The sequence below is a fragment of the Onychomys torridus genome, chromosome 5, assembly GCF_903995425.1.
Source record: "Onychomys torridus chromosome 5, mOncTor1.1, whole genome shotgun sequence".
NCBI lineage: Eukaryota > Metazoa > Chordata > Mammalia > Rodentia > Cricetidae > Onychomys > Onychomys torridus.
In genome coordinates, this window is record NC_050447.1 from 61,827 (window position 1) to 87,112 (window position 25,286).

General features: G+C 41.9%; 1 protein-coding gene across 3 annotated transcripts in view; it reads right to left on the bottom strand.

Moving 5' to 3' along the window:
* Large1 (LARGE xylosyl- and glucuronyltransferase 1) overlaps nt 1-25,286 on the bottom strand; it is a 506,337-nt gene that overhangs the window by 2,206 nt on the left and 478,845 nt on the right. For all 3 annotated transcript variants that reach the window (XM_036187421.1, XM_036187422.1, XM_036187423.1), the window contains 3 exons: nt 16,814-17,092; nt 8,249-8,395; nt 1,409-1,604 (listed from right to left, as the gene is read on the bottom strand). In XM_036187421.1, coding sequence (XP_036043314.1) covers nt 1,409-1,604; nt 8,249-8,395; nt 16,814-17,092 — 622 coding nt within the window. The remainder of the gene's footprint in view (nt 1-1,408; nt 1,605-8,248; nt 8,396-16,813; nt 17,093-25,286) is intronic.

Here is a 25,286-nt window from a genome sequence, read left to right on the forward strand (position 1 = left end):
ATATATTCTCTCCATTTTTGGATTAATGTCATCTATTTTCTTTGCCCAGAGCAGACAAGAATAAACTCAGTAAGGCAAACCAAGGACAGGAAAGGCAGATGTGTCAGGCAGAGGATGGCAACTGATGGTTAAGTTAGAAAAATCAGGAGAAAATGCAAGGTCACAGAGCCCAGATACCTGAGGCATTTCACACTGGGGCAAAGTGGGCTACCCCTCCTGCCAGTCCCTATAGCTGGGGCTCTGTGACCTGTCAGCTGTGAGTGTTTCACTTTTTTAAGTCATTGGAATGGGTAAAATAGTGTTTGATGAATGCTACAGGCAAATACAGGACATGGGTACCATAGATGGATATCACACTTTGTTTGGTTCAACATGGATACTATTTCACAACCTCCTTCTGACATCAGTGGTTCTCAGCCACCTGGCATGACTCAGACTCAATGGAACATGTGTCTCATGGATAGTCATTATTAAACATCTAATCTAACTTAATGTTCCCTGATTTTGAGGTACTCTTGCTGAGAAATATTTACACTGTGACCAAAAGGAGAAGCCCTGAAAAGTGTATGAAGAATGGGGTTCAGGGTACCCAGGTATCTTCCTAACTTAACCAGAGCAGCTTTGAATCTCTTTATTCAACACGAGGGTTGACAAACTATAGCCTGTCTGGTTTGCTGCATAGTTGTATACATGAAGCTGTGCTGAAACCCAGCCATGGACATTTGTTTGGAGGCCATCTATGGAAGTATAACTGTTTCTGAGCTGAGCAGGAGCAAGGGAGACTTGCAGGTCCCACAAGCTCCACATACCATTTGGTCCTTTGCAGAAAGTGTTCAGTACCTAGGCTTCACCTATTAAAATTCTGCAGACCTCCTCTGAAGCATATATTTGTTAAATATTGCGTAAAAGAATGAAGGCTTTCAGGCTGACTACAGGCTAAAAATCACTGCTGTTTAAACTAAAGAGTGAAATAATTAGCCATACTTTAGTGGCAGGTTTTGTGCTATTTACAGTGACACTACATATATATATATATATATATATATATATATATATATATATATATATATATATATATATATATATGTAATTTGGAGGCCAAGTAATGACTAGTTATCCTGTGCTTGTCTTCCTCACTGGATAGAAGGGGTAAGATAATGCATTATACGATACTCACATTTGCCTAATCCTGTTCAGGAACCCAATTCTCATGAACAGGGAGAAGGAAGAACAAAAGTTTGAGGTTGAAAGCCTAGAAAACCAGATTCATGTTCTCATTCTAAGTCCCCAAACACATTCTGTTCCTCTGAAGGTCCTTTTAAATCTTATCTCTAAAGTTCTCTTTCAGTTCTAATATCTATATCTTTCTTCTTCCCCACATAGTACCAGTCAGGTGTTCTGTTCTTACTTGTGCATCCAATTCCATGATGTGAGCCACTTTGTTCCAGCCAAAGCCCACAAATCTCCGATCGTACTCAGGGCAGTCTCGTCTCACAACAACATACGGCTCAAAATCAGCCTCCCACTCAACCTGGTAAGGCATGGTGGCAGTCCGCCATTTGGCAAAGTTTGTGGGTGCATGGCCTTTAGTCCATACGTGGTACCTGGGACATGTGAAGAAAAGCCATTGAGTGAAGGGTTGGAAGCTGAACGTTCCCAACCCTAGTTATGCAGAGGAAGAAGAAATGCATGTTAATATGGTCTTTCTGGTGGAATGCACTGTGTCTCTGCAAAACCCTCATTTAAGTTCAAACCTTCAGTGCCTGTAAATGTGATCTGGTAGGAAATAAGACCTTTACAGGCAAACTTAAGTTAAAATTATGGTGGGACTTAATCTGATGCCCTTTTATGAGAGGAGTATTTGAACACACAGATACACAGTAAGACTACCATGAGCAGATGCAGACAGAGCTTAGAATGACAGATCCATCAAGAAACAAGTAATGTCAAGGATTGATGGCACTAACCAGCAAAAAGGCAGAAAGGAACAATGAAGGTGTCTTTTCTAGAGCTTTTGGAAAACCATAGACCTATAAGGAACTTCAATTTGGACTTCTGATTTGCAAAATTGTTAAATAATAATCAACTGTTTTGTTAAGCAACCTATTTGTAATATTTTGTTACAGAAGCACCAGGACACTAATGCAGTTTCTCAGAGTTATCTGTTACTAAAGAGAAGACTCCACAGAAAAGCCAATGAACTTCCATTTCAATGGAATCTACATCTGGTAATTCCCACCAGGGACCACTGGTGATCCAGTGATCCTGCTCCATCCTCAATAATGGGGGAGAACCTATGAGTAGAATATCCTTCTGGTTATATTATATTATGTGGCAAGAGTGAATTTTTATAGATATGAAGCTTTTTAAGCAGGTGCCTTTGTATTAATGGAAATTGAGATTACTAAGTAGGTCTGATATGACTCATGATCCTTCAGATCTGGAAGGAAGGAAAGAATTATGTTGTAAGTTGTTTATTAAGTCAAGGTGCAAACTGCAAGGAACCAGGAGCTAATGGGGATACATGTCCAAAAGCTAGTAGGATGAAGACCTCTCCCTGTAGTAACAAGGGAAGAAACCCTATCAGCATCCAGCCAACAGGAAGAGAATCATGTGGCACTGGTGGAGACCTGTATTGCTTCAGACATCTGCTTTCCATCCAGTGATACCCTAGGCAGAGAGCTGGTTACTCTATACAAGCTGACAGAGACAGTGAAGTTGTGAGTCTGCATTTCTTTACAATGTTGTGTTTGTAGTAATTTGTTAATATGGCAATAAGAAATGAATGACTGCACAACAATCAGAAAATTGTATTTGTTAGACATTTACTGTGGGTTGGAACTATTTTAAATGCTGTAGATGCATATTGTTTTAAATTCTAAAAATGTACCCAATGCTGGGTTGCAAATAGTAATAAAGCCCAGGTAGCCTAGCCCAAAGGCCAGCTTGTGTGCCACTGTCCTCAACACTCATACAAGAGTAGAAGGAGCAAGGGGTCGAGGATGAAACCTCTTCAGATTAGGACTCTGTTCACACTCTGTCTCATAATGTACCACATTCCTTCTTAGGTTCCCCTTTTCCCAACTCATCTCAAAAGATTTCCTGTCAGCTCTAAGATCCAAAGTTCTCTCCTCCCATATCACTAGGTTGATGCTCTCTTCTCTTCTGTGCATCCAATATCATGATGTGAGAGAGTACACTGTGAAAATGAGTGGATGGAGAATCTAAAATTTGAGATGTGTCTGAAAGATAGACTATTGAATGGGGTGGGACTTTGTCACTGCAAGTCATGGGGAAGATGGATGCAGGGAGTGAAGTGAAGCTACAGTAGGGGCAACAAAAAGGGGTTAGGAAAGATGGTACCCAGGTGTACTGGTTGGTTTTGTGTGGCAACTTGACCCAAGCTAGACTTATCAGAGGAAGAAGCCTCTGTTGAGGAAATGCCTCCATGAGATCCAGATGTAAGGCATTTTCTCAATTAGTGATAAATGGGGGAGAGCTCAGCCATGGTGGGTGGTGCCATTCCTGGGCTTGTGGTCCTGGGTTCTATAAGAAAGCAGGCTGAGTAAGTCAGGAGAAACAAGCCATTAAGCAGCACCTCTCCATGGCCTCTGTATCAGCTCCTGCCTCCAGGATCCTGCCTTGTTTGAGTTCCTGTCCTGACTTCCTTCAGTGATGAAGATCAATGATCAAGCATAAGTCATATAGATCCTTTCCTTTCCAACTTGCATTTTGTCATGGTGTTTTGTTGCAGCAACAGAAATTCTAAGACACCAGGGGTAGAAGGAAAAGCTTTGTGAAATGAAAGGAAGACAGAAAGGGTGAGACCCAATATTTAGCTGCAGGAGAGAGGAATACAGATAACAGGTTTCTCTAGTCTCCTTAGGAACATCTCTGTAAAGAATGGCTGTGATAGTGACTGCCCCAAGGCAGGTGTCATTCCAGTGGCAGGGCTGAAACTCTCCCCTAATTCTTTGTTTCATCAAAGAGGATGGGCTTCTGCTAGACTATCATGAAACCATCCAGCAGACTCAGTGTGTTGCTGGGTGGGATGGACAGGCTGGAGGAAGGCAGGGACTTGAGCTTTGGTTCCATCAATGTAGCAATGCTCACTAAAGCCAGATATGTGAGAGAAAGGGGTGGGGTGTGGGCAGAGATTCTGCTACTTTAATGGAGCATGGAAAGGATATTGTGAGATGTCAATCACAGATCTAATCTAAAAATTAGGCACGAAGCAGTTGATTTTCTACTTGAGAATTTGTTGATCAGGCAGCTTTGATATCTGGTGCCTTTGACAAAACAGAAATAGCATAAGTGATCACTGGAACTTCATATTAGGTTCCAAGCATAGCACAGTAGGTACTCTGGACCAAGGTTCAAATCTCAGTTCTGCCATGTAGGAAATAGCAGACTGTGAAAAATGAAGTACCTTAATAGGACTTTAGTTTCCTCCCATGTGGGCTGGGAAAAATCATACCTATCATGATAAACTGTCCAGGAGATTAAATGGAACACTGTTAGAAACACTGGCACAGGTCTAGCACGCAGAAGGCACTCCATAAATGCTGATACTTTATTAGGGTTTAGCAGAAATCTTAGATGTTATTATTAATAAAATCAAACCTGGAGCCAGGTATTGGGGTGACTGCTGGAAGATCAGAGAGACAGAACAAGCCACAGCTACCTCACCTTGCCAGTTCTGCAGCTAGTTTTATTTCCTCAGACTGGAAGCTTCTGAGTCCTCATCCACATGAATCTCAGCTGAACTGTGTTGTTCCAAAGCCTGAATGCTTAACCAGCCAAATGCTTAACCAGTCAAAATGCTTCTAGTTTCTGATCTTCACGCCTTATATACCTTTCTACTTTCGGCCATCACTCCCTGGGATTAAAGATGTGTGTTACCACGCCTGGCTGTTTTCTATGTGGCCTTGAACTCACAGAGATCCACAGGGATTTCTGTCTCTGAAATGCTAGGATTAATGGCGTGTGCTACCACTGCCTATCCTCATATTTAATATTGTGGCCGTCCTGTTCTCTGACCCCAGATAAGTTTATTAGCCTGCAAAATAATTTTGGGAACACAATACCACATTTCCCCTGTTTTTGTCTAAAATTAAAAAAATCTTATAACTAGGGAGTTAAGCAAAATGGTTAAAAATAATGGCTGTTGATGGCAGCTTGCCTGGGTTCACATCCTTTCATTTAGCAGGTGTGGACAGGTTACATACTTTGTTCCTTTCTCCTGGTAAAACAAGAGATAATAATACCAACTTTTATTATGGAGTAATTCTCATAAAGTACTCATGACAGTGTCTGACATATCCTAATAGTTAATTCTTCACAGAGTGAGCATGGTCTCATTATTTCTCTGATTGGCTCCTAAATATGACGTCAGTTCACAATAGTCTTGCTTTCTGTGATATCAAGAGATTTATGATCATTTCCTTTGTTATCCATCCTTAGAATCTAAACTCTTGACCTACTATACAATATGAAAAAGAAGGGAAATAAAAGAGAAATGGAGGCGAGGGACAGCTGAATTAATTCTGCTTATCTGGTTAGGAAAGCAGCTTCTATTCACTGTCTGGACTGCTTACAGCATGCCAAATGGCTGGACAGAACAGAATGCAGTAAAGTTACAATCAACAACACACAGGCTCACATCATAGTCTAAAGACTATGCCTGGGGAACTTTCTGTTCAATGTCATTTCAGCAGACACTAGACCACAGGGTCTAGAAATACCAGGCAACCTCAAAAGCAGTGCTGAGATGAGTGGGGTTTCTCAGTACACCAGAGATAATGTTATGGGGAAGAAAGAGCTGAGCTCTCTGTGCAGTGTTCTCAAACTTGAGACATGTGAAGGACTAGTTTTAACAGCAGGGTTTATGGTCAGGATGAGGTCTGGAACTGTATTCATAACAAGGTCCCAGTAAATGTGATGCTACTGGCCCAGGGGCCATACATACTCTGAGCACCATGTTCCTGGAGAATGAAGAGCAGTGTAGGAACTTCTCATGCCTGGTATGGTGAGGAGGTTTCTTTGGAGAGCAGCTGACAAAAGCAATTTCTCAGAGGGGAAGTCTGTAATTTAGCACTTGGCATGGTGGCTTGCAAGCTATTGGCCAGAGCAGTAATCATGGATACAGCAGGCTCGATCCCACCTCTCATGCCCTTAAATACGACAGTGAAATGAGTTCTCACATGATCTGGGGTTGAAGATGGAAGATGGAAAACCTTGGAAATTTTCCAAGTATTCAGATATTGAGCTACATTGACTGTGGGAGACTCATATGAAGATTTGGTCTCAAATCTCAATTTCTAGGACCAATTTGTGATTTTTGTGTTCTTAAACAAGAACTGACATGAAAATGAAGGGATTGTCAGCCCAGTGCTTTTTTAGTTAAGAACACAGGCCTGGGGGTTCCTCATGTTGAATCCTCATTCTGCCACTTATCAGCCATGTGTCACTGAGAAGATTATTTGAACTCTCATAGGCTCAGTGTCTTCACCACAAAATAGGAATTAGTATCCACTCCATATTTGTTGTAAGGATTATGTTCATCCCATTGCCTGGTACACTGAAGCATGAATTTTCTGGGAAATAGGAAGGGATGGCTTTGGAGGATGAACTCTTCTATGTTCCTTTCTAGAGCTCTGGATGGAAGATGAAGGCTGGATATTGAGTCCTGGCTCCACTAGGAGCTCTCCACTCCCCATAAAATATGAAGATGAATAAACATGGAGCTATGGAATGAATATCCTTACTCACAATCAGTTTGAGAAAGCCTTTCCGAGGTTTTATAGTTGTTATGCTTAAAGTCCTTGAGCATAATTTCAGGCTGCTCAAAACTGCACATTTTTTAACTTAGAGAAGGAGTGGTCATTTCTACATTGTATGAAATGGAGGGATGTGAAGTCTTAGCAGAAAAAGGGAGATGCAATGGATGTTTTCATACTGTTCTATCTGGAAGAGATCAGCAGGATTCCTACTCCTCTAGTCCTGATTGCCACACTTAATATTAGAGCCTGTCCCCAGGAGATGGAGCCCATTAATATATGTGCAGATGATTGCTGGAGCACTCTGGACATAGCATAGCTCCTTGAATGCCCTTTCAGGCTTAGGGTCTGGGAATGAGAAAACAAATGGTTTTGCTCAAAGCTGCAATTGGGCAGCAGAGAAGTAGGCTCTTACATCAGTTGTGTACAACTTTGGAGTCCTATTGATGACCTTAATTTTTAGGTGATGAGTTTAGATGCCTGATCCATACCTTAACAGCTTAGAGATTAGACTACTCACATACACATGCACACACACATACACATGTACATACATACACACGAAAAGAAAAGAAAAAGAAAGAAACTGCACCAGGGATCTCAGAGAGAAACCCACTTACCAGGAGCATTAATGCACTTGTGAAGGTTTGAATTGTCAACTTGACACAAGGAGGTCTCACTGAGGGATTGTACACATTGAGTTGGCCTGTGGTAATGTCTATATGGGGATTGTCTTGATACCTTCCCTAAATGTGGGTGCCACCTTCTGGCAGTAGCCAGACCTGAAAGAAGGAAAGCTTTTTGCTTACTTGGCTTTCACTCTTCTGACAAATTTATCTATCCTATTGCTGCTACTATCACCAGCTCCTTCTGTGATATTAGAACAAACTTTTTTCAGGCTTCCAATGTGTGTACTTCAGAGCAGGAATCTTCCAGTACTTTGGCATAAGATTGTTATTGCTGTGGTACTCATCCTCCTGAACTGGGCAACTACTAGATTCTTGGCTTCTCCAATAGATACGGCCATTGTTGGATCAATCTGATTGCCTGCATATAGTAACCTAATAAATTCATTCTAAATATATATTTATTCTATTAGTTCTGTTCCTCTAGAGAACACTGCCATGATACCAAAGACAGAACTCTGAGCCTAAGGGATAGTGACAAAGCCCTAACTGGAATTTGTCATTTCTTTTAAAGTATGAAAATAAATGTGTGGCTTCTTGTCCCAGAAAGACTCTCTTTCCATCTGCACACAGTGCCTACCATCTATGTATAAAGCAAAGTAAATAACATGTCAGAGAGAGAGGGCAGACAGAGTCCCAAGGACACTGGGCTAAGCATGTCTCTTTGGTTTTATACTGGACACAATACAACACACTGACTTCTTTGCCAACATCTTTGACATCTGGTGTCCTGGGAGAAAGGTCCCTTGGGAACCCCAGATGACTGCTGTGAGGGTCACTCACCTGAATGTGAATAGAGTCCCCATGTCCAACATTGACAGCAGCTCTGCTTTTGACTTGGGGAAAGAGAGTCGGTAGCGCAGTGTCTCAAATGCGGGGACAATCATTGCTTTCTTGGTGTTGGCAAGGTCAAGCTGGATGACAGACTTCCTGAAAGAGAGGTAGACAGAGATATAAGGTGACTTTGATGGCATGTCAAGTTTCTTCCTTGTGAGGATGACTAATGGCCAGCCTAGGGAGGCTAAGCAACTGTTCAAATCCCTCACAGGGAGCACAGAGAGGAACTGACAGGTTATCATTGCTAACCCAGAGCAGGCTAGACAGTAGAGGCTAGTTCTACTTTTCATAAAATTGCAGAGTATGCTACTATTGCAGCCAAGAACAGAAGGAGGAAATCTCAAAGGACTTATGTCTATCCCTCTTATAACATTGCAAGCCACAGAAGACCAGGGATACAAAGCCAATGAGAGTAAAGACTAGCCATGACACCTCAACTTTTGGAGTGGCCTAGATACTGACCCTGCAAAACAGGTAGAAACCCTTTCCACACATAGCCAGAACCAGGCCAGGTAAATCAGAAGTCTGATGGACTACTTGGAGGAGTTCTCCAACTTCAATGACTCCCAGCCAGTTTTCTGCTCTTCAGGACCTGGCTCCTGCCCTCCTGGGTTGGATTGTTGGTTCCCTGATCAGATACCATCTCTTAGAAAGGAAGAAAGGCTCAGCTATAGCAGTATAACATGAAGCCTTTAAGAAACACAGACTGGATTTGAATCCTGGCAATGCTACTACGAGTCTTGTCCTGACCAAATAATTGAGCTTCTTGCTACCTCAGGTTTCTCCTGACCGGAATGGTGATAATAATGTCTGCCTCCTAGAGTTACCATGGATGAAGTAATATCATACCAAGTAGTACACCTGGCAGGAGGCAGGCATATAGTGATAAGTAGAAACTATCATCTGCAGGCCTGTCATTATTTTGTGGCTTTATCTACTGTGATCTCTTTTGGCTATGATCTTAGTACTTCATTTTGGCTTCCTAATCACACCACTGACTTTAGGATCTTGATGCAATCATGGACCTTATATGTCTATCTCTACAATAGAAAAAGCAGCTTGGAAGGGTTGAGGGAATGGAAGACACTGGAATGCATTTTGAAAAATACTGGGAGAAGCAACTTTCATAGCCATGAGAAGCCACTTCACTTAACAAAACTTGAAGCCTGTATTAAGCCTGAACCAGGGATGATGTTCAAAGAGAAGCCACATTCTGTGTTAGTTACTGTGTTAACCTGGGCCAATTCAGAGCAGAACAAGGCCACAGATTGAGAACCACATAATCAGGACTTTATAGCAATTAACAGTGAGAAAGACTATGGACCAGGACAGATAAGTACAGATTTCTGAGATCATCCTTAGTCTTATGAGACTTTGGTGAATGGATAAAAGGTGGCCAAGAGGTATCTAGGAAGCTCATTTTGGAATCCCTTGAATATTATTATATTGAGTCTTTAGTAACCATAATGATACACAGCCCCATGGAAGGTTTGTAAAGGATGACAGATGATAGATGCCTATAAGCTATACTCAGCAAATCTGAGAGCCATGGGTGTGAGTCAGTCTGTCCTGGCCTGCATTCTTCTCTACATTGTTTGTCTGAACAATGTCAAATATCTACAATTCCTTCCTCCTTGGCCAGATACCTAGAGTCAGGCTATTATATTAAACCTACATTACATACAGAGTTGGGCCCTTTCTTTTTCTCCTAGAGAAGGTGTGAACCTACTCATCTACTTAAGATGAGAGATAAGGGTCTCAGTCTAAAGAATATTCTTTGGTCCCTGTGACTCTGGGGCATAAAGATTTGGGGGGGATATAGAAGTTTGAATGTAATGACCCCTTTAAGCTCACTGGGAGTGGCACTATTAGGAGGTATGGCTTTGTTGGGGTAGATCAAGATGTATTAACTCTCAGTTCCTTCTCTAGCACCATGTCTACCTGCATGCCACCATATCCCACCATGATGGCAATGGACTAAACCTCTGAAACTGTAAGCCACCCAATTAAGTGTTTTCCCTTTTAAAAGTTGGTGTGGTTATGGTATCTCTTCACAGCAAAAGAAACCCTAAGACCTGAGAGAATGCTACTTAGTCAGTGGTCTCTGTGCATCCATCCATCATGTGCCAGCTACATAGCAACACAGCCAGCTAACACACATTGCCTAGACTGTACTTACATACTGACATAAATGGCTCAATATGCTAAAAGTCTGAGGACAAAGATCTCTAAATTGGGGGCAAGACTGTATCTGTGCATTCTTACTTTAATATATAAATTCTATAAAAACACAGTAGGAGGCGGGGAGGGCAAAATTATGAAAGGTACAGGATATTTATCCATATGGATAAATAAACATGGGGTTTTCTATAAAAGTGCCAAGTTACTATTACAATCACAGTTACTCATATGTATGTGTGCTTACATATGTGTGGGTGCATCATGTATAAGCCAGGTATCAGCCTTGAAATATCGATCATTCCTCCTTTCACCCTGTGTTTGGAGACACTGTCTCTCATTGGGAACTGGGGCTTGCCAATCAGGTTAGGTAAGCAAGCTCTAGTGATCACCTGCTTCCTTATCCCCAGTGCTGGGATTACAGATATGCACTACTACATTCAGCTTTTTCTTGTTTGATTCTCTGATCAAACTCAAGTTCTCAAGCTTGCCCAGAAAGCCCCTTTTCTGACTGAGCTCTTGGTCTCCACTTGCAGCTACCCTAAAAGCCATTTGTTTTAATACCATGCTCAAAAATAATTCTCCTATCTATTGGCCCTATAGATAGCAGCAGCTCTCAGACCTTGGTCTGCCCTTCCTGAACCCCAGGCCATACTGTCTAGGGGTATGCACTCAACCAAAGGGAAGTAAACACATTTCTCACCCTTCACAATTTGCTTAGAAACAGAGCCTGGGAGATCACACAGATGACTTATATTGTTTGGGCTCTGCAGGGTTTTGAACTTCTGCTGCAGAGATGCCCATAGTTGCTCAGCTTCATTTTGGTCTCACTGCACTGGCTTTCCAATACTACTTTGATTTCATTAAAAGATACTCACCCTTTGATTTATTTTTACTTTAATTACAATCTTGAATTGGTTTCTGTTATTTGTAGCCAAACACTAATGGTTACATTGCAAAACTCACAACAAACAGACCCAATAAGCAGCATATCTTATAAACAGGCTCTGGCTATCCCCCTTTCCTTCTACAGACTGCATTTGGTTCTTCAGTGATTTCTGCAAATTTCCTTTAATCTCACCGAAACACAAACTGCCACAAGGATAGTTCTGTCTCTAGACAGGTCCATATCAGACTCAGTTCAGGTTTCAATTTTGAGGTCCTGAAAAGGTTTCATTAGGAAGTTGTCTTAGCAGTATGGTGGTTTCAGGATCTACATTTTGTTAAGTGGGATGGTAACTATGGCCTGGGCCCTGCTACAATGTGCTGTGTTGATGCATCCTTGGCTTGGGAATGCTGACTCAGGGGCAAATAATCTGCTACCATTACTTGTTTGCAAGGTGAGTCATGCAGTGACTATAGAATTTTCCAGAAGCAGAGGTATTATGATGGCACACCTGGGCTGGGAGACAAAGGGAGTTATATAAACGGCCCTAATAAACTGAATGACTTTGGGTCACTTCACACACTTCCACTGCTGAATCTAGACTGTTAGACTTGAAGGTTTTGTATTGGAGTCTGTTGAAAAACTTGACTGGACCACAGCTGTCCTCTTGGACAAGTCATGTTAGATGAAGGTATTTGGTACAAGTAGTTAACATCTCCATCACTTGATTTTAAGGAAAGGAGCTAACCCTTGATAACACAGTCAATTAGTTGAAGAATGCAAAAGCAAAAGCTAAGCTTTTCTAGAAAAGAAGGCTGCTGTCTCAGGGCTGTAACAGACACTTCCTATGGCTACAGATGCAGGCCTACTCTGTCATATTCAAGCTTGCCAATTTCACAGTCTTGCCAGTGCTCAAAGTCCCCTTTTCTATATTTCTATATGCATGCATGCATGCATCCATCTATCCATCCATCTCCCTGCATCTCCTTCTCATGTAGAGCATTGAGAGACATGCATTGCTTCTTGTCCACAACATCTGCAAAATATTCATAAACTTCCTGCAATAATTTGGGTTGTGGAACACATAGGTATCTAGCTAAATATCGGAGGTTATATTACTGATAAAATGGAGAACACTGCAGATCAGGGGCTGTCTTCACAACCTGTCTACCTTTCTTCTGACCATCTAAATATATTGTACCACTTGTTCCACTCATGGAGTCCCCATCTGACAATGGAGGCAGTGACACTATCTCTTTTCTCTTAGAGTTTTAGAGATCATTGGAGGGTTTGCCTTGGAACAGTGAGTCCCCTCTTCTTCCAAGCTCAACTTACATTGGGCCTGAGGCAAGAGAATGGGAGAACATGGACCATTCGAAAGAGGAGCACACTGTTAGAGTGAGGGCAGATACCTGGCTTGCTTATGGAAATGTAGGGTATTAACCTCTCAGTTTCCAGCCAGCCCTTGGCATCCTTCTCTATATCAAAAACATCTTGGGTATTTGTGACAGTCAATTTATCTGCTTTTCCAATATCCCCTGGTTCTACTGTTGTGTCTCATTTTCTCCTCAGTCCTTCCTCTCAACTCACTGGAGTAAGCAAATAGCCTCTACCCTAAAATGCTCCTAACTACCTAGAAGTGGTAAGAAGAGAAGGAAATGTGGTAAGGCTTCCTATGTTCACCATGTACCTATGCTCTCATGAAGCTTAATGCAAGTCCCGGGGACAGTGGACATGGTGACTGCTAACTTGATAGATGTCCCAGTATTTAGAATTTCCAGACCCTAGCAACTGATCTCATACTAACAAATACACATTTCTCTTTGTTCACCTTTTCTCTCCACCCTCTGCCTTGGAATCAGGTGTTCCTGTAACCAGAGAAACAGCATGAGATTATGGGTGGAGGGTGCCTATTATTGCACTCTTAGTCCTAATTGTGAAGACGGGGCTGTAGACCCTGGTGCTTAGCTGGTATTCTGCTTAATCGTTCAACCTGTTTATTCTATACTTTCTGTATTTGTGAGATGGGGAGAGCAATGACAGTGTTCATCTTTTAAGGTGTTTGTAAAGATGACATGACTTTATGCATGAGAAGTGCTTTAAAAGTACTTGTCAGAGACTGAATGTCAATATTAATCTTCAGGGAGAGACCAAGAAGACTTAAGAGTAACTAGGATTCTATGATGTACAGTCAGCCTATCACAACTACCATTTAGAGATCATTTATATTTTACTACATATGGAGCAATCAGAAACTATGTAATGTACATCAAAGCATGTGCATAGGGTATATGTGAATTTGATGTTATTGCTGATGCAGTATCCACCCAGTGATTTTAGTGTCTTCTAGGGTTTGAACCCTAACGGCATTGATGTCTCTCTATGAAGGAATGGCTGTATTTCTATAACCAATAGGAAAAAAAAAATCATTAGTGAGGCACCATCAACAAGAAAATCCTGCTGAGAAGCCAGGTAAGATGAGACCTGGGGATGTCCACTGGGTTTGGGAATGTAGAGGTGGTCTTCTCCTTGACAGCTGACTCCTAGAATAAGACAGGAAGCAGCTACCAGTGATGGGGTTGGTATGAGGACAATGGCTATTTATATGGCATCTCCTTGGAATTGCACAGACCCAACACAACGGCAGGGTTAGACTGCATTTAGGAGGTTAGACTGTCCCCTCATGTTCCTCCTGAGTGAATGCTAGAGGATAGATGTGAGACGGGTATCCTGAGAGGCCAGAGAACTGGCTAAGGGTAGGTAACTGATGTTAACTTTCATCTTAAGTGATTATAAGCTGTGAAAATTAATTTATATGTTATGTTGGCTAGTTTTTGTCAACTTGAAACAAATGTAGACAATATGGAAAGGGACATCAATTGGGGACTTGCCTCCATCAGAATGGCTTGTGAGCATGTCTATGGGGCACTTTCTTAACTGATGATTGATATGGGAGGGTCCAGGTTACTGTGGGTGTTCCTATCTCTGGTTAGGTGGTCCTGGGAGGTGTAAGAAGGTAGCTGGATATGAGCCTGGGAGCAAGCCAGTAAGCAGCATTCCTCCATGCCTTCCTGTCTCCAGGTTTTTGTCTTGAACTCCTGTTCTGACTTCCTTTCATAAAGAACTGTAAGCTCTAAGCTGAAGGACCTCTTCTGTCTGCTGAGTTGCTTTTGGTGTTTATCACAGCAACAGAAAGCAACTAAGACATATAGTTTATAAGAAAGAATCAGCAGCTAGCCCTTTTCTTAATGGATGGTTAGGAGCTAGGAGAGAAGATCCATGTTTTCCAATTAGACTTCTCTAGGAGTCACACTAGTCACAAATTGTCTGAAAATAGGATTCAAGCTACTTTCCAGTTTCCAGCAAAGGATTAACTATCTAATTCCACACCCTATTTTTAAGCATTCTACTCACTCAGCACACCCCTCAAAAAAAGGGGGGGATTTTTCCTCCCAAGGCTATGGGTATAGACATCTATCCCAAACCCAGCTTGGTGTTCTCTTTGTGAAAATAAAGTCAGGAAATCAATGTATCTTTGAGGTCCAGAAAAATGAGAAAGCACTGTTGCATTTTGATCAGAAAACACTGGTTTTGAGGGTTATCATCTATCTGGGTCTTTCTGTCTGTCTGGGTGGGGCTTGACTTCAAGCTGTTGTGGGAATAAGCCAATACTATCAATGCATGGTGGGGCTGTTATGTAGGGTGCAAATAAAAAATCAACAGTATTGGATTCTAGAATATGCTAGGGAGACTATGACCAGCACATGAGGGCAGTTGCTTTTTCATTCCAGCTATGTTTACAGTAGGGGAGCATGGCCATTTATTCTTCTGTTTTAAGAAGAGACAACTAACAAGGTTTTCAACAAAGTGGTCTGACACCTCCCATGGGATCTGAGTTTAAAGGGAAGCTGAACTGTGAGACAAGAATTACTCTATCTCGACTCCAGCACTTCTGTAATTGCATAATCATGGTAATTTTCTTAGTTCCTATATCTTTATAACAATTGATGCTTTATGTATGTATGTGGGTATTAAGAGGACTAAGACAACATATTCTACAACTAATACATATGAATGAAGCCAGATACATGGACACTGGGCACAGAGCTTAAATGAGCATATATAAGCACAGAGCTCTAGAGCAGGAGGAGGGAGGGAGGCAGAGAGATACAGAGGGTGAGAGGATAGCCACAAGACAGAGCCATAAAGAATGGTACCAGACAGTCAAAGCCACAAAACAAACCCATGAGGGATGAGGTCAGACAAGCAAGATCATCACCAGCAGGAGGCTCTCCCAAGCCCCAGCAAGATGGGTGAATTTTAACTGATGACATACCCAGAGTGAGGGCCTGTCAGTCAAAGAAGAGTACGTGAGAAAGAGCATGTAAGAATGAGCTTTGGAATAGGCAAGGTCTGAGAGAGGGGCTGTCAGATATTGCTTCAAGTTCTGTGGCTCCAAGTTCTCCAGACTCAAGCCTGCTATTTTGCCTCTCCAAGCCTTATTGGCCTATGATGTAACACTGGGCAGCCTCACATGCTTTTGATACTTAGTATGTACATCTTAAAAGGATGAGATGTAGAAACCATCTTTAGGAATATGTGGATCCCAGCAGGCACTATCTTAGATACAGAGGAAATCCATGCTGACAAATGACAGTTGGAAAAGGATCTTTTAACAATGTTGTGGGGCCATTTTCAAGCTGTATGGATTCTACAGTCCCTTCCAATTCATACTGTTTATGATGCTGCAATAAGTGTAATTCCTATAGAGCCACCAGCCTTGTACCACTGTACTGCTTTCTGCCCTGCCATGTAGGGATACGTGGAAAAAGACACTGGAGGAGATTCATATGGTTCTGAGATTAGGTGAACTGTGTTGTTGACTCCCCAGTTCCCTCTGGTCTAGCTATGCAAGATAGGCCAGCATCTTCCAATCTTGTTCGCAGTTTCCCATCTGTAAAATGAAGATAACACTATGATCTTTGGTAAGGACTATGAGATGAGGAAACAGAATGAGATCTTATCTGTCAATCACTTTCTGGTACATGTCAAGTACTTCAATACATATTAGGCATCATTATTATTTAGGTTTGTTTTAAAGAGCAGACAGTGATCTTTTGAGAATGGTTATAGGCGTTTGCTGCAAAATTGGAAGAGAGGCAGGCTTTTTAAGTAAAAGGGGATCTTTCTAGACCAAATTAACATGCCACAATGGAAACTCAGGTCCAGTCTATGTATGGTATAATAGAACTTTGTATGTACCTTCCAAACCTGTAGGCAGGAACAATCTATGGGCAGTCCCCTGGCCCCTTTTGGGGTTGCAGTTGCCTTACCTACAAAAGCTAAGTGGCAAACTAGACAATGATCTTGAGGACCTTCAGGTCTATCTCTTTATTATCCTATGTGGCTACCAGCCTAAAGAGTGGACAGAGTAGCCAGGTCCTTACCTGAGGTACTCATAGAGTCCATACATGGGCAGGAAGTCAATGTCAGATAGGAACATGTAGGGTGTGCTGATGTGCTTCATAGCCACGTTGCGTAGGAGGTTGACAGGATAGAACTGACCCTCCTTGTACACAATGTGGTAGCCCACATTGTGGCGGCTCATGAGCACCTCGGATCCCTGGGCATAGCGGAGGAACTGCTGGGCTTCCGCGTCGGACAGGTAGAGGGCCAAGCTGATGGGCCCCTCCCAGTGCTTACAGATGGCCTCTAGCATCTGGAGTCTGGAAGAGAGGGGAAGAAAGCAGTATCAGCATGCCACTTTTGAGCCTCTGTTTCTAACACATCCTGGTCAATCAGCTGCAAATCCAAATCTTGACTAAATATGACTAAATTTCATACCAGTAAAACAGACACACCTTGTTGATTCTAGTCTTCCTCTGCTTGCAGCTGATTGTATGACATATTTCCCATTTTAAGCCACACATTCATTCCCACCCACTCCAGGCTTCAGATTCATCCTCAAAGGTGCTATGGTTTGGCTGGCTTTTCCCCCAGGGTTCATGTGTTGGAAACCAGGTCCTCTGTGCAGTGTTGTTGAGACTTTTAACAGAAAGGACTTAGGGGAAGGTAGCTCAGTCATTTGGGGTGCTACACATAGAAGAGATGAGGGTAGTTTTCCTGGGATCTTAGTAATTCCTACGAGTGTGGGAGTTATTAAATTACTTAATTAAAAATTAAAACTATTAAAAAATTACTCCCTTGGCTTCCTTTCTCACCAGAGGTCTTGCTTTCTTTTGGAAGTCCAGTGCCTTTCATTTAAGAGACAGGTGAAGGAGGGCATAATGGAGCACACCTTTTATTCCAGCATTTGAGAGGCAGAGGCAAGTGGATCTCTGTGAGTTCAAAGCAAGCTTGGTCTACATGGTGAGTTCTAGAACAAAACAGAGAGATACTTTGTCTCAAAAACCAATCCCCCCCCAAAAAAGAACAAGGAGAGAGAGAGAGAGAGAGAGAGAGAGAGAGAGAGAGAGATTGAGATTGATTGATTATTGATTCCTTTTCTATGTGGATCTGTTTTACATCTTGATTCTTTGTCATGTTTTTACAGCAAAGGGGGTCCTTTGGTTCCCAGCATTCACATGTATTTCTGTTCCCCTTGTCAAACACCCAGTTCATCAGAGTCTGAACAGGCTCCTACATTTTGGATTTACAGCTTCTAATACTGTGAAGTAAATGGATTTCTTTTCTTTGTAAGTACTTAACCTCAAGTATTTTGTCATAGCAAGACAGAATACATATTGCAAAATGAATGGGCTGAGTATGTGTGGTACTATAGTATAACATCTGAACTCTTCTAGTACAAATTCATGTTCTTTCTCAGCAAAGGTTTAAAAAAGCTTGTGGGTCTCCTAAAACATTAACCATCTCCAGGAGCTTGGTCCCAAGGAACACTCAAACAAGCATTAAAATGAGAAATAACTACAATTATTGATGCATTCTGGTGTGCTAAGCACCTTCCAGAATTCTCTCAGCACTCTTGTGCAACTTCCTGTTGAAGAAACTCAGGCTCCAGGTTTGATTTGTGAACTTATTGACTTTATATATATTTATATACATAGATATAGACAGATGATAGATAGACAGGTAGATAGATAGATAGATAGATAGATAGATAGATAGGCAGGCAGAAAGACACATAACTTAATGGGGTCTTGGAGTGGGTGAGAAAATAATGAAATTAGTGTTTGGTGAAAAGAACAGAAAAAACACAGGGACAATGGAAACTCAGGTGTATGTGGGGTACCAGGGTGGTGCCATCTTCAGTTTTCAGCAGTTCCTGCTCCTGGGAGCCCTGAGCGACTTTGCAAAGCTAAGTTGAGCCTGGTGGCTAAGCATGCCTCAATTTAGGAAGGAGCCTAAGGCAAGAGAACTGCTGTAAGGTTAAGGCTAGGCTATGGACTCTACTGTGAGATGCCATCTCAAACAACAACAACAACAACAACAACAACAACAAAAAACCAAACAAACAAACAAACTTAAATCAAAACCCAGACCCAACAGAAAGAAAAATACAAAACAACTTTGCAGGGCTACTGTGAAGAGCTGAGGGGACAGAGGAGCCACAAAGTCCAGAGAAAGAACAACAAAAGTGTCTCCAACAGGAATAAGGCAGCAAGAAGGTTTGACAATCAATCATGAGAATTCTACTTCAAAGACATCAGAAGTGTCTGGTGTATAAAGCCTGTGCTAAAGACACAGCAAAAGCCCATTTCAGTGCTTTCCCCTGCTAAGCAAGAGTTACGCACATAATCAGCAGTCTCCTGGTCAGAGTGCTGCTTTATTGGGGCAATTACCAAGAAATCAATGCCATGCATTTCTAAGCTTCCAAACAAAAAAGGGAACCTGCCTCTGTTCAATGCATTTCACCCTGGACTTCCAGAGATTTCTTTCAGTGATTCCGTCAGCTAACACTATCCTGATCTGCTGCTTCTTTCACTGGGAAGGATTAAGAGGCTCACCAGTGTAAAATACCCTTGTGCTTTCTGTCCCCTGCTAACCATGGCCAATGAGACCTGATTTAGAAGGATGCTGGATGTATGGACCCAGAACTTGTGGGTTCATTTCTAAAGCAAGCTTCTGCTTTTGCCTGGTCCCTGAGGATCTCCTTTGGTGCTTCTGTGGAGTGGAGGGACTCTGAGCTCCCATGGAGAACCATGGCTATGAATCCTCTGGGATTTGAAAGCAAAAAGCAAGAGTGATGGACTCCTCCTGCATAGATAGAGGAGCTGCTGGAGGCAAGGGCAGGAGGAGGTGTGTTTTATTCAAAAGAAGGTGACTTGGTTCTGGTTTTGAATCTGCATTTCCTAAGCAAGGAGCAGGCACCATCTGACATAGCCTTACTCTAATGTGCATGAAGGTTTTGGAATGAAAATACAGTCAGAATATTTAAGGTTCTCAGGAGAAAGGTGCTATTGGTATGCAAAATATGCCAAACTTTAAGGAAGATGGTGCTAAATGTTTTCAGGAATCTCAGTGAGCAACAAATGGAAAAGGTCACACTGCCTGCTTTTGGATGATGCCTTCAGCTTCATCTTCTCTAGAGCTGAACTTTCAGCAGGAATGTGCAAACTGATAAACTGAGATTCCCAGCAAGGTCAATGATGTTATAAAATGTGATACTGTAATGAAATTCTTACTACCTGCTGCTAGTAGGGTGCCAGCTACATGGTAGCTGTTATCATATTTGATATTCATAGTGACTACAAAGTGAGGGAAGGGAAGTGACTTCTTTAAATCAAGCAGCTGTAAATTGGAAGGGTGGCTGGCAGGACCCATGCATCTGCCAGGATCAGCACAGGAACATAGAGTCGATGGCTTGTTATATGGCAGAGTCCTGTTGAGCTCCTTGCTGTATGACAAAGATCCAACAGGAAGATTCCACTCTATTATTCCCCAGAATGATGTCTAGTTCTGGGTCTCTTCTTGGTCTTGCTGCTGTTGCTACCAGGATTTTCATGGTGATTTGGGCACAGGAGAATAATGAGAGGATGGAGAACAATTCCCCTGGGGAATGTGTGAAGAGATGAAACTAATGGAATACTATGGAAACAGATAAAAGTTCCTATACTTCTTTCACTCCTACTCAGCATAATTTTATGGCTACCTCAACTGCTGTAAAATAAATTACCTTATCTGAACCCACTATAGAATACTTAACGTATCCTGTTGATTATATTTTGAGAGGCACTGATTCCAGGAAATATTTCATGGATAGATGATATTAGGAACATTGGCTACAGGAAACTTGGGAACATCTGATTACCCAGAGAAGGCTTAAAGTCTACATTTATGACTAAAATAACTGGTGTAAGATCAAAGGGACATGGGATACTTATAAATAAACCCAGAAAATTTAATGCTTATCATTCTACATAAGGCCCCTTGAAGAATGAAAGTAACTCTTGGATTTGTTTCTTAAGATTCAATGTCTAGTATCTTATAACCACAAAGGATGGCGGTTCAGAATATTTTAGTTAGTATAAAAATACTTAATCACTTGCTAACCCCAGAGGCCAGCTGTTTCCTACCTTGCCTGCCAGGAAGGGTGGTGCTCTTTGAGTGCAGAATTGATGGCCTGGGACTAACCTTTGTTCCCCAGACATGGAAGGAAAAAGTGAGTAGAAGGGTTAGGAAACATTTTGATGTAATCTTGAAAGTTCTTGGGAATTGATTATGTAAAACTCGTGTTTTTACTTGCCTTGTAGCACATAATGGTTTCATTATTAGAAAGAAAAATAAAAGAGGTCTTCTCTTAAAAAGACACAGAGAATGTGTAATCAACACGTCCCTACGTGTGCCTCCATTCTTCCCACACTGATTCCACACTTCCTCCTTGGGAGCCTGGCAGGTGGCCCAAGTTTTGACCGCAAACCAGGTCCCTGATTCAATGGATAGGTGTTAGGATCAGAACCAACACCCCAAGGCTTTCTTCCTCCTTGCCTGCTTCCCAAAGAAGAATGCTGTGTTAGTTTCCTTTCTCGCTCATATGAGTGACTTGAGGGTTCAGGGTTTGTTTTGGCTCACATGTTCTGTGAAGTGATATAGCCCATCACGGGTGGGAAGTCAAGGTAGCAGGAGTGTGAGTGCAGTACCTGCTATGTGATGTCTGCAGACAGGAAGCAGACAGGAGACAGGAAGTGGGGCTGAACTAGAAAGCCTCAACTTCTGCCACCAGTGACCATTTTCTCCAGGAAGGCTCTACCTCCTAGAGCTTCCACAACCTTCCAAAATAGCACCAATAGCAGGGACCAAGTCTAACTGTTTGAGCCTATGGGAGACATTGCAATTCAAACCACAACAAATGTGCTCTTTTCATGCTGTCAAGTATTCTCTATTCCTTGGTGCCTCTTTGAGTCTGCCACAGAGGTCCACAATTCACTCATGGCTTTTGTTCTTCACACCTGGTCCTTAAAGAGCATCCATATCAATACAGTTTCAAATGATACAAAGCGCTGTGCATTTTTTTTTTTTTTTTTTAATCTCTGAGCTGGAAAGATGTGACAGCCAGGTCTGGGCCAACCCAAGAACTTTTTAGAGGCAAGAGTAAAAAACACTATAAAATTGTCAGTTTGGGAAAAGTATTAAAGTTCTGTACATGTGTGTGCATTCCAAATGTGACTGTGTCATTTTTATGATAAAAGAGACAAGTTTATAGAATATTTTCCCAAAACAGGATGAGCCAGCCTGGACGATGGCTCTAGAAGTTCTGCTTTTCTGTTCTAAGTTTTCCCCAATTCACCACAGAGCCCACCACTGCTTTCTGCTGGAAAGAACGAGCAAAGAGCTTGGGACTGGAATCTTGTCATAGTACAAGATATGATCTCTGAGCTATGTAGTATAGGTGGACAAGTAGTGGGTGATATTTTGATTTCAGTGTGTTTATATGTTCATTGGGAATAAGAATATCTTTGGTTAATTACAAAAGCTATCTCTCATTTATACTTCATAACTCAGACCTGGTCATGTGACTTTCTTTGGCTCATAGGAATTAGCAAAATTGATGTTAGAAGCAGTAAAAACTGTTCTGGCACTTGGGTTTGATCCTCAATACTCTTGGAATCCTGTGATACCCCTCCCCCACTTTGTGACTAACACTACATCACATGTCTTGATAATGAGCCACATGGCCCAGGTAATCCCCTACCTTAGAAGACTTTCTTAGCTAACATCAAACACCTGTAGGAATCCACAGGCACCTAGTCCAAACTGCTAGTCACTGAATAGTGAGCTCATTAAAGTGGTCAGCCTAAGCTGCTAGAATTTGGGATAGCTTAATAATCAGCAAAACATGTGACTGGATTTGCTAAGATAACTGTAGGAAGTGTATGGTACAAAGCTGGATTATAGCATGTACTCATTCCCGACAGCTATCATTTCTGCTTTTCAAACAAGTCTTATCCAACACTTTTGTCAATGTTCCTGGGATACTAGATAGACAAGGCTCCTCCATTTCTGGGGTTTATGCACCAATAGTGGAGAAGACAATAAACAAAACAAACTGAGATGAGTTCAGATAGAGCCATGCACTAGGGTTGTAAGGAATAGGAACACAGAAGACGACGCAAAAACCAGAGACTCGTAGCAGTCCCAGAAAGGCCCTTCTGAGGTGGTGAAACTCATGACCTATATCTATGCTGCTTCTGCAAAACATGTATGTTCAAATCCTAACACCCACAGTGACAGCATTAGATTGAGGGGGCTTTGGGAAACAATTATGTCATAAGGGTGCAGCTGTTGTGACTATGGCTAATAATACCTTTATAAAAGAGAATCCAAACAATGCCCCCTTGAGTAGCCTGTACCCATACTTGGCCATAATTTAAAAACTTAATTCCTGTAAGTCTTCTTTGGAAAGCCCACACCCATGCACTTATCGTTCCTCCTGAGAATCTCTTTTTTTCTTATAATTCTCATGAACAAATGTGTATTAAAATATCTCTATTAAGGGCTAGAAAGATGGCTCAGCAGTTAAGAGCACTGGCTGCTCTTCCAGAGGTCCTGAGTTCAATTCCCAGTGACCACCACATGGTGGCTTACAACTCTCTGTAATGAGATCTGGTGCCCTCTTCTGGCCTGCAGGGATACATGCAGACAGAACACTGTATACCTAATAAATAAATCTTAAAAAAAAGAAAAAACAACCAAACCAAACAAACAAAAAAACTCTATTAAGCAACCACTATATTTTGTAAAGGCCCCAGAAAGTTCCCTTGCTCCTTATACCATGTAAAGACTAAGTGAGAAGAAAAGAATTTAGAACTAGAAAGCAGCTCTTACAAGATCTTGAATATGCCAACACTTCATTCTTGGATTTCAAAACCTCTAGAATGATGGGAAATAACTTTTTGGTATTTAGAAATTCTTTGCAATATTCTATTCTCGTATACAGAGCAAGTTTCAGGCCAGTCAAGGCTGCACAGTGAGATCCTGTTTCCAAATGAGAGAGAGAGAGAGAGAGAGAGAGAGAGAGAGAGAGAGAGAGAGAGAGAGAGAGAGAGAGAGAGAGAGAGAGATTCACTATCCACTTTGGGAAAACCTCAGGGAAAAGGTTGCTCCATGTAAAATTAGCTTAACATAGCCAAACAATATGTCATACAAGTGAGTGGGCAAGTGAGTGACAGAGGAGGAAAGATGTCATGGAGGTGGACATATGCCTTACAGGGACTTCAGCCATAGGCAGTTGGCATACTCTTCTAAATATAAGAAGTCACCAGGGACTTTAATGGTGTGATATATGTCTCAAAGATCACCGAGCTTGTCACAGAGAGAAGGAATTATCTCTTACTGTCCAGATTGAGTATGGTACTTTTAAACACCTGGGCCTACCTGGGTACTTCATCAGAACACATTACTGTAGCCCTGTCTCTACAGTGGTTCTGGGGCTCTGGTTGTGGCTGAGATTCTACATTTCTAGTTCTTTCTCTTCTTCATTTAGAAATAAACCAGGAGACCTACCAGACCCACAATGCCTACAATCGTAGTTACTTCTCCAACATTTTTGACAAAGGGACACAAGAAGACAAGTGTCTGTCATGGGCCAGATGTATCACAATGGTGGTTTTTTTTTTTTTTTTCTTCCAATTTTACACAGCTAGAGTCATCTGGGAAGAGGGAATGGTCAATTGAGGAACTGCCTCCATCAGAATGGCCTGTATCGAAGTCTGTGGGGGCATTTTCTTGATTAACAATTGATATGGAAGAGCATAGTTCACTGAGTGGTGCCTCTCCAGGAAAGGTTGCTTAAGGAAGGTAGCTGAGCAAAATATGTGGAGCAAGGCAGTAAACCATGTTCCTTGGTGGTTTCTGCTTCAGGTTTTTCACTGACTTTCTTCAATGATGGGCTGTGGTGGGGAAATATAAGTCAAACAAACCCTCTTTTTCTCTCAGTTGCTTTTGGTCATGGTATCTATCACAGCAATAAAAACTATCTGTTTACTCAGGCCCCTCTGTCATTCCATTCTTTTCCATCTTCTGCCACAATCCCAAGGAGCAGCAAAAGCTGCTGGTTCTACACTGGTGGCTGGTGACACAGCTTCTGATTGGAGTTACCCCAATTTAATCTGCCATTCACACAGGAACTGCCTCTAACTCAAAGGTTTATAAGCACACTGAAGTATTTCTTAAATGAAAAATCAATCTAGGAGGCACCAGTCAGCATGGTGTGTCCTAACTGGATGTGTAGGGCAGGGCGGAGTGGTTGGAGTAATTGCGGTATTAGTGCTGGTGCTGCATTATAATTTTTATTGCTACATGCCTATTTTGTGGGATTTTACAATTTCTTATATCCTTTGAGTGTTGTCCAGGTGGTAGTACTTGTCACCATGCATTAGAAGCTACCTTATATCTGGTTAGCTTGGGTTGTGTTTAATTTGAAGGGAAGGGTTCCATGGTCAGTGTTTGCTGCTAAGGCAACTA